Source organism: Triticum urartu, chromosome 5 (genome assembly GCF_003073215.2).
Source record: "Triticum urartu cultivar G1812 chromosome 5, Tu2.1, whole genome shotgun sequence".
Taxonomy (NCBI): domain Eukaryota; kingdom Viridiplantae; phylum Streptophyta; class Magnoliopsida; order Poales; family Poaceae; genus Triticum; species Triticum urartu.
The window spans coordinates 323,130,257-323,139,980 of NC_053026.1; the positions used below are offsets into that span (position 1 = coordinate 323,130,257).

The 9,724-nt window shown below is 41.5% G+C and overlaps 1 protein-coding gene across 2 annotated transcripts in view; it reads left to right on the forward strand.

Moving 5' to 3' along the window:
* LOC125508828 (ABC transporter G family member 41-like) overlaps positions 1–8,110 on the forward strand; it is a 44,292-nt gene extending 36,182 nt beyond the window's left edge. Inside the window, exons 9-23 of one of the 2 annotated variants that reach the window (XM_048673620.1) lie at positions 965–1,246; positions 1,893–2,206; positions 2,516–2,676; positions 2,806–2,909; positions 3,074–3,227; positions 3,436–3,567; positions 3,663–3,736; positions 3,920–4,252; positions 4,458–4,748; positions 5,666–5,749; positions 6,138–6,271; positions 6,557–6,790; positions 6,881–7,052; positions 7,139–7,393; positions 7,486–8,110. In XM_048673620.1, the coding sequence (XP_048529577.1) occupies positions 965–1,246; positions 1,893–2,206; positions 2,516–2,676; positions 2,806–2,909; positions 3,074–3,227; positions 3,436–3,567; positions 3,663–3,736; positions 3,920–4,252; positions 4,458–4,748; positions 5,666–5,749; positions 6,138–6,271; positions 6,557–6,790; positions 6,881–7,052; positions 7,139–7,393; positions 7,486–7,755 (2,994 nt within the window). In that variant the 3' untranslated portion in view covers positions 7,756–8,110. The remainder of the gene's footprint in view (positions 1–964; positions 1,247–1,892; positions 2,207–2,515; positions 2,677–2,805; positions 2,910–3,073; positions 3,228–3,435; positions 3,568–3,662; positions 3,737–3,919; positions 4,253–4,457; positions 4,749–5,665; positions 5,750–6,137; positions 6,272–6,556; positions 6,791–6,880; positions 7,053–7,138; positions 7,394–7,485) is intronic. The other variant, XM_048673621.1, reaches the window with a different exon arrangement.
* The last annotated feature ends 1,614 nt before the right edge of the window (positions 8,111–9,724 follow it).

The following is a 9,724-nucleotide window of genomic DNA, read 5'->3' on the forward strand; positions in this document are numbered from 1 at the left end:
CGTTGGCACCCCGGATGTCACCTCTTGGCGGCTTGAGCCCTCCGGCTGCTTCTCCACCAAATCCCTCTACGCGGCCATCACCCCCTCGACGGCCCCCGAGTCCTTTAGTTTGATTTGGGATATCCGCTTGCCCCTGAAGATCGGAATCTTCCTGTGGCAATGGATTCGCGGCAGCCTCCCGTCCGGCGTGGAGGTCCTTAAGCGTAATGGACCTGGGAACGGGATGCGCCCCTTGTGCGACACGGTGGAGGATGCTAACCACATCTTCTTCTCGTGCTCTACGGCTCAGTTCCTTTGGTCCTGTTTCCGCGAGACGGTTGGGGGCCAGTGGTGTAACACCAACTTCCCTGACCTGCTTGCGGAAATCCACGCCTCCCCCCCCGCTACCGCCACATCAGATGGCTCTGCGTTGGGGTCCTTGCCTGGACGCTCTGGACCGTTCGCAATAAGCTTGTCATTCAGAAGGTCCCTCTTCGACGTGCTACTGACGCCATCTTTAAAATGTGTGGATCCTTGCAGCTCTGGCGGCCGCTTAGCGCCTCCAGGATCGGGACGTCATCAACAACCTCATCGCCGACCTTCGTTCGATGGCCTTCCGCTTGGCGCCCCCGCTCCCCCCGCCACCCCCGAAGCCCGACTAGATGCTTTGCCGCACCTCGCGTGTGCGTGCTTTTTGTCTTTTTCAGGGCTTGTTGAGCCGTGCCCTCAGCATTAACCCTATTTGACTTTGTGTGTGTGCTAGACCTCTGTGTGTGTGTGTGTGTGTGTTGTTGAACCTTGTTGGATGTTTGGCTTGGGCAGTTGCTTTATCTATAAAGCGGGGCGAAAGCCTTTTTCGGTAAACTAACATTGCTAATATGAGGTAATAGAGCATATATTATGATAACCCGAGTTTGCCATGCTTTTTTGTAATCTTGCTTACCATCATAAAGGAGTCTAGTCTTAACAATGTATGTATACATAGGTCCTGTCAAAAAAAGATCAACAACAATACTGGAGCCACACTGAAGAAGGATATAATTTTGTTACAGTTGACCAATTCTGTGATAAGTTTAAAGCATCTCAAAGTGGTCAGAATCTTGCTGGGGAGCTTTTAAGGCCATATGACGAATCAAAAGGACATAAGAATGCCTTGTCCTTCAGTATCTACTCGTTATCGAAGTGGGATCTCGTCAAAGCATGTTTTGCAAGGGAGCTCCTTCTTATGAAAAGGAATGCCTTCCTCTACATAACAAAAACCATTCAGGTAAGCATGTCGAAGCTATATGTTGGGGGGGGGGGGGAATGTGATTGATGCATGGAGATTTTGTGCCTAGTTTTACAATGCTATCTGCTATCTTGAATGTCACATGCTAGGTGTTTATGAGTGTGAAATGTGTTCTAGTCTATAAATGCACAATCCTAGGTATGCTCAATTCTTCTAGTCTGTTCTAGACTATGTCCTTAACACAGGCTACATGGACTACACACTGAGAACATTGAACTCACGGACCATTTAGAAGTCTAGAGCAGGAACTTGCCCAGCATGTCAGCATCTTATTCTGCATTCAGTTCCTACTCAGTGTATTTGAGGACTTCAAATGCTTTTGTGCTTATATCATAACCTAAACTACAGTGCCACAGCTACAGTATTTTTGGTTAAAGTATCTTTTACAGCTTTCAGTTTTTTTGGGTAACTGGCAGGAGCTCTGCTGATGCATTATAGATTAGGAGTGGAAAGTTTGTACAGGTGCAATCGCACGAGAGCAAATAAAAAGGACCAGTCACTAAACAAGGACCAGCTTGATTTATAAAAATGGATGGAATTTACAGCTATGTCATGTTGCACTTTTCTCAACATGACCACCATAAACTAGCATATTTTCTCAACATGTTTCATATTTTTGCTGCAGCTTGGACTAATTGCTGCTGTTACTGGGACAGTATTTCTGCGCACACATATGGGTGTTGACAGAATTCATGCTAACTATTATATGAGTTCACTCTTCTATGCGCTTCTGCTGCTGATGGTGAATGGATTCCCTGAGCTGGCCATGGCAATTAACAGACTGCCGGTCTTCTACAAACAGAGAGACTACTACTTCTATCCTGCATGGGCTTATGCAATACCATCTTTTATACTAAAGATTCCACTCTCTTTAGTCGAGTCAGTAGCCTGGACATCAATATCCTACTACCTGATTGGCTATACCCCAGAAGCAACTAGGTAAAGCGATGCTGTTGTAGAAACTAATTAACTAGTGGGAAGGAAGCACTAATTCAACCACATCAACATTTTCTCTAATTCAGTATCACCATTCATCCATTCTGAGTCATTCAGATGTTGAGTATAACCCAAGTGAAAAGAGTACAAGTAAAACCTTGTTTATACTGGTTTTGCACTGATCTGGTGTACTGAAGTCAAACATCATATTCGCTTATCTAACACTATATTTACTTCTCTTTTATTGTTTCCGCAAAACCTAGGTTTTCAGATGCAATCTTTTGTGTTAACATGCACGATTCGTGTGTTTAGGTTTTTCTCTCAGCTCCTCGTCCTCTTCCTCATCCACACAGTAACATTATCACAGTTCCGGTGTGTCGCCTCGTACTGTCAAACGATGGTGGTTACTTCAATCGGTGGCACAATGATATTTCTAGTCATGCTTCTGTTTGGAGGTTTCATAATTCCTCGCCGTAAGACACTCCCTTATTTTCATAAACTTTGTGTTGCTAACAAGTGATGAGTCATAATTTATTGCAAATGTATGTCCTGCTCAACTATTAAAAAACACCGCTAACATTTTCAGTGCCACATTTCTACAGCACTTCTGCCTAATTGGCTAAAATGGGGATTTTGGCTATCTCCATTGTCTTATGGTGAGATAGGCTTAACTGGAAATGAGTTTTTGGCACCAAGATGGTTAAAGGTACACTTTGGCATACCAAGTAGTACCTTCCTTCGGAAATAAGTGGCATGGTTTTAGATCAAATTTGAACTAAAACCACGCCACTTATTTCTGAACGGAGGGAGTATTAATTAATTGTAAAAACATGTAATCCTAAACTATACTAAAAATTTCTGTGTTGATAGATCACGTTATCTGGTGTAACACTCGGAAGGAGGATACTAATGGATCAAGGGCTAGACTTCTCCAGCTACTTCTACTGGATCTCAGTTGGAGCATTGATTGGGTTTACTTTGTTATTCAACGTAGGCTTTGCCATCGGCTTGACCATTAAAAACAGTAAGCATCACATGAATTGTGAACTCAGTCTAAAATGTAGTATCTCATCCGGAGAAGAAACGAAATCACATGAATTGTGAACTCAGTCAAGCATATGCTGGAGAAAAAGTTAACATCGCAATGGAGCAAAAATACTTACATTCAGAAAAACATTCTGTTTGCTCTTGTTAGAAATGTCATCTGCTCTAATCTCCTTTGAACCTCTCAGTTCCAGGATCTTCTCGTGCTATCATCTCTCGCAATAATCTTGCCACATTTAGTGGAAGAAACCAAGATAAGGATCCAGAAAATGGGATGCCTAACTTACAAGCAGAAACTGCTTTGACACCTAATAGGACTGGTTAGTTGAATTCTACATGATGCAACTAAACATAACTTATGCTGTTGATGGAATACAATCAAGATTAAACTTATCAAAAACTGAATCATGTGCAGGGAGGATGGTATTGCCTTTCACACCCCTTACAATATCATTCCAAGACGTCAACTACTATGTAGACACCCCCGCCGTAATGCTCATGTAGCTCTAACATCTATGAACACATGACCGGAGAGCTTAAAGCCATAGCAAGGGCTGATAACTACTCCCTCCGTCCCATAATATAAGAGCGTTTTTTATACTAGTGTAGTGTCAAAAGCGCTCTTATATTATGGGACGGAGGGAGTAATATCTAAGTATTTTCTCGTTGCAGGAAATGAGGGAGCATGGTTATATGAAAAGAAAACTACAACTACTGCACAATATCACAGGAGCATTTCAGCCAGGGATTCTCTCGGCGCTTATGGGGGTTACTGGAGCGGGAAAAACAACACTCCTTGATGTTCTTGCTGGAAGGAAAACGGGTGGTGTTATTGAAGGGGATATAAGGATAGGAGGTTATCCTAAGATCCAGCAAACTTTTGCTAGGATATCAGGCTACTGTGAACAGACTGATGTTCATTCCCCACAAATCACAGTGGGTGAATCAGTTGCATATTCAGCCTGGTTGCGCCTTCCACCAGAAATTGATTCAAAAGCAAGAAATGTGAGATATATCTGTCTCTCTTGTTGATAATACAATATGGTATATTTGTTGCTGTAGCGAAACAAGAGCTACAAATGCACAAACATATATGATTATTTTTTATAAGCGTAGGGTACAGGGTTGACATACTTGTATTCAAGCCTCCTAGGTGCTAAGAACAGTTGAAATGAAACTGTGAGCTCACCCGTGTTCCTTTCCCTTGCAGGAGTTTGTCAATGAAGTTCTTGAAACAATTGAGTTAGATGAAATTAGAGATTCTTTGGTTGGAATATCAGGGGTAAATGGACTATCGACAGAGCAACGGAAACGGCTCACTATTGCAGTCGAGCTTGTGTCTAACCCTTCAATCATATTCATGGATGAGCCAACATCAGGCTTGGATGCAAGGGCAGCTGCTATTGTCATGCGTGCAGTCAAGAATGTTGCCGATACAGGTCGAACAGTTGTGTGCACCATTCACCAACCAAGTATCGATATATTTGAGGCATTTGATGAGGTAATTACTTTTCATATATATACTTCTGACCTTGTTCAAGATTCTCTCTCTAGGCGCCAAGACATGAGTGTATTAAATAATACTCCGTAATTTTCAAGGCGTAAAAAAAATCTAATATAGATTTATCATATACGGGCATGATTATATTGAAGAAGTATGTCAGAAGTTTTCATTCAATCGAACATGAATTACTGAGTGTTGCTACCTCAGCTTGAAATTATAAAGCCAATTCCTGACATTAACCATCAGACATGGAACGAATTGCATGCTACTCCCTCCGTCCCACGATATAAGACGTTTTTGCAGTTTAATATGAACTGCAAAAACGTCTTATATTATGGGACAGAGGTAGTACCTCAGATAGAACCCTTAACACTTTATCTACCGGATCTGAAATCAGGCCACACTAACAGGCTACTTAAAGGATCCCAAATTAAGTCCAAGACAGAGTCTACCTCATCTAAGTTTTTGAGAAGCTAACAGTAATTTTCTGACTTTTTTGAAAAGAATGACATGGAACTCTGTTGTATTATTAACAAGCATGCTGTTCAAATGAGCTGACACATTCATTTATGGGGTACAAATTCCCAGATTAATTGGAGAAAAGGAAAACATATGTATCTTTGTTGGGTTTCTGACATGGAACTCGGTTGTATTATTAACACTTATCTTGGTTGGGTTTAACAGTACCACTTAAGTAGATGTATATGATAACAGCTGCATACGTTCTCATTTATAAGTATTGAAGTTCTGTATCGAAGGCAATTCTACTTTTAAATATACATGTGTGTATTTTCTAATGTATAATTGTCGGGCAATTCAACTAAACCCTAGTTCCCTGTGATTTTGTGTACATTATTGATCATAAATTCCTTAACCAGAATAATTCATATAAAAGTGTCGTAATATATATGTAGTTGATGCTGATGAAAAGGGGTGGAGAGTTGATCTATGCTGGGCCAGTTGGGCACCATTCATGTGAGGTCATCAAATATTTCCAGGTAATTAGTGATTTCAACTCGTCCTTGCACAAAAAGACTAAGTAAATGTGCATATGATTTACATCACCCATTTGTAGTATTGATATAAGTTAGTTTAAACCTATCGTTTACAGTAAACAAACCTAACAATATTTTGTTTTCATCCTTTTCTGTATTTTTAAGGAGTTGTGTTTTTTGTTAACTGAAAAATCAAGAAGTTACATATTCTTCTGAATCCTCATGATTTGCACTCTATGTAGCACTTGAAGGGGTGAGCAATATTAATATAGTTGCACTATATTTTGATTAGAAGAGGCTATACTCAATTCACCACCAAGTCCGCCACCTGACTTTTCTCCCAGTTGCTGTGATGTACAAACTGATGATATTTTTTCTTTATTCTTTCTAGGCAATACCTGGGGTTCCCAGGATCAAGGACAAGTATAACCCATCAACATGGATGCTAGAAGTTACTTCCACATCTATGGAAGTTCAACTGGGAGCAGATTTTGCACAAATGTACAGGGAATCATCAATGTGGAAGTAAGTTTTGAAAAACCAGCTCAGTCAGCAATAGTGTCATCTTAATTATAATCATTACCCTGTCGATTATGCAAAGAAAAGTTGCATGTCAAACAGAACGTAGTGCTTCCAGCCTTCCACAGTACTTTGAGAAAAACAAAAATAGGCATGTGGGTCTCGAAGTTTGACCAGAACAGAATATAAGCATGGGTCACCATACCATGCTTAAAAGAGCTCTCATTTAGTCTTCAAATTAATCTTAACATTATATTTATGCTAACCAGTATGTAAATATGGTGCTCAAAGGGACAAGGACATGGTGGTAAAGCGGTTAAGCACACCAGTTCCAGGTACAACCGACCTCCATTTCGCGACACAGTTTCCACAGAAGTTTCGGGAGCAATTCAAAGCTTGCCTCTGGAAACAGTGTTTGTCGTATTGGAGAACCCCTTCCTACAACCTGGTGCGATTTGTGTTCATAACATTCTCCTGCTTTTTCTTTGGTGCACTGTTCTGGCAGCAAGGCAACATCAACCACATGTATGTAAACCATCTCTTGATTATGTATCTTAACTCATGCATATATGGTGGAAGCATATGATTTAAGTTGCTTGTTTTGTTTGAGGGTAGAAACGACCAGCAAAGTCTCTTCACCATATTGGGGTGCATGTATGGAATCGCTCTGTTCACTGGCATCAACAGCTGTCAATCGGTGATGCCATTTATCTCCATTGAGCGTTCTGTCGTTTACAGGGAGAGATTTGCAGGGATGTACTCTCCTTGGGCCTACTCTTTTGCGCAGGTCCTATTAATCACATGAAGATTTTTCAGATTGATTATATCAGTATACTATATGCAGACATTGACTTATCCTTTTTATGGAGATAGGTTGCCATGGAGATACCTTATGTGCTGATGCAGGTAGTGTTGTTCATGTTGATAGCATATCCAATGATAGGGTACGCGTGGACAGCAGCTAAGTTCTTTTGGTTCATGTACACCATGGTGTGCACACTGCTCTGCTTTGTCTACATGGGAATGGTGGTGGTATCGTTCACCCCCAACATCCAAGTTGCATCTGTACTTTCATCTATGTTCTACACCCTACAAAACCTCATGTCCGGCTTCATCGTGCCTGCGCCTGTAAGTGAACCCACCCAAACTCTATTATATATACCATTACAATTCGAGAAACAAAATATGGTGCTTAAAAAGACTTCATAAACATATGGCAGCAAATACCGAGATGGTGGATATGGTTCTACTACGTCTCCCCAATGTCGTGGGCTCTAAGGGTCTTATTCACCACGCAGTTCGGGGATTACGACGACATGATGATCGACGTATTTGGAGAGACCAAATCGGTCCCAGCATTCATGAAGGACTACTTTGGTTTTCGGCGTGATCTGCTGCCGCTGGCGGCTGTTGTTCTGGCGGCATTCCCCATCCTTCTTGCCGTTCTCTTCGGTTACAACATCTCAAAGCTTAATTTCCAAAGGCGATAGACACACATGTATTCATCAAAGTAGTAAAACAGTAGCACGGTATAGAAAAGATATTGCTTACGCGCGCGCCCACACACACGTATCTCTGCGTACTATAAAATTTAAAGCCTGAGTTTGCTTACCCACAAGAAAAGGCCAGTGTATGTATTTTTGTGCAAGTGACACATAGTGCAACAGAATTCCAGTGGTAGCTAGTATTTGAGAATATTGTCGTTGACAGAGGCTCTTAGGCACTTTCACAGTAGCCTGTCTCGTTTGTTATTACTGTAAATAAATTCGTAATTACAGAGGCTCTTAGGCGCTTTCAGTCTTGCAGTAATGAAAAACCGCAAGGTGCAACCCAGACAGTTTTCACTAGCAGAATAGAATTGGTATCAGCTACTCTGCAAAGTTTTTTTTTACTGAACCTGGTATCAGTTACTCTGCAAAGTTTTTTACTGAACCTATTATCAACCATAAAATTTGAGCTTCAATGCATCAAAGGGGTTGAGATCTTCTGCAGTACCGTGTTGTAGTGCGGATCACATATGGGGCTGGGTCCCATATGGCAGTGACTGTACTGCACCCTACAGTACTGTAGAGGATCCTAACCCACATCAAAGATGTGTGGTGACTAGCGAAAATTCAATATGGCTCATACGATTATATGCTCATATTATCTAGACCTGTGGTTTGCATAGGGATCTGGGCCTGCGGCTGTATAACTAGGCGTATTGCTTTTGGTTGGAATATATGAACAGTTGTTCTGGCTGTGAAGAATTAGGTTAAGTGTATGCCAGCTTAGGCAGGGACGCGTACGTGTTAAATAGGGCTCAAGGCCGAAGAGATACAAGGCGCAGGAGGTTAGAGGAGGTTAAGATCGATCTCATTATCTACAGGATAACTACAAGGAGAGGAGATCGATCCTACCGCCCCAACAGCCTGACTTGATACACATGCACGCACACATACGGCGTGATATACATGGTTTATACATACACCGTGTATACACGCAAAGTACAATGTTTAACACTCCCCCTCAATCACAACTATCCAAGTTGAGATTGTGTTTGAATGCCTTCAGCTGGTGAAAAGTAAGTGGCTTAGTGAATCCGTCTGCAACTTGATCATCAGTGGGTATAAACCTTATATTCAACAACTTTTCAGCCACCCATTCACGAACAAAATGATAGTCAATTTCAATATGTTTTGTCCTGACATGAAATATAGGATTAGCAGATAGATATGTGGCACCAAGATTATCACACCAAAGTGATGCAGCTTTTGGATGATGAACACCCAGTGTTGTCAGCAAATTTTGGACCCAAATAATTTCAGCAGTAGCATTGGCTAATGCCATGTACTCAACTTCTGTACTGGACTGAGAAACAGTAGGTTGCTTGCAAGCGCACCAGGATATCAAGTTACCTCCAAGGAATACTGCAAAGCCTCATGTGGACCTCCTGTCATCAGGACAGCCTGCCCAGTCTGCATCTGAAAAGGCACTAACTAACATAGAATCTGACTTTCCAAATTTTAAACCATGACCTTTGGTTCCTTGAAGGTATCGAAGTATTCTTTTGACAGCTGTCCAATGGACACTAGTAGGAGCATGTAAAAATTGACAAACTTTGTTTACTAAGTATGAAATATCTGGCCTAGTCAAAGTCAGGTATTGCAATGCTCCTATAATACTTCTATACCTGGTGACATCCTCTGCCCCAAGTGCCTCTCCATCATGAAGGGATAACTTTTCAGAGACAGACAAAGGTGTAGGTGATGGCTTACATGTCTTCATGCCCATCCTCTGAAGTATTTCTTGTACATTTTTTTCCTGTGACAACACAATTCCACTTGGTACATGTTTTACCTCAATGCCAAGAAAGAAATGCAGACTGCCCAGATCCTTTAGTGCAAAGTCCTTTCTCAAGTCCATGAGGAGAGCTTCAACTGCTTGAGATGAGGAACTTGTAACAATAATATCATCAAC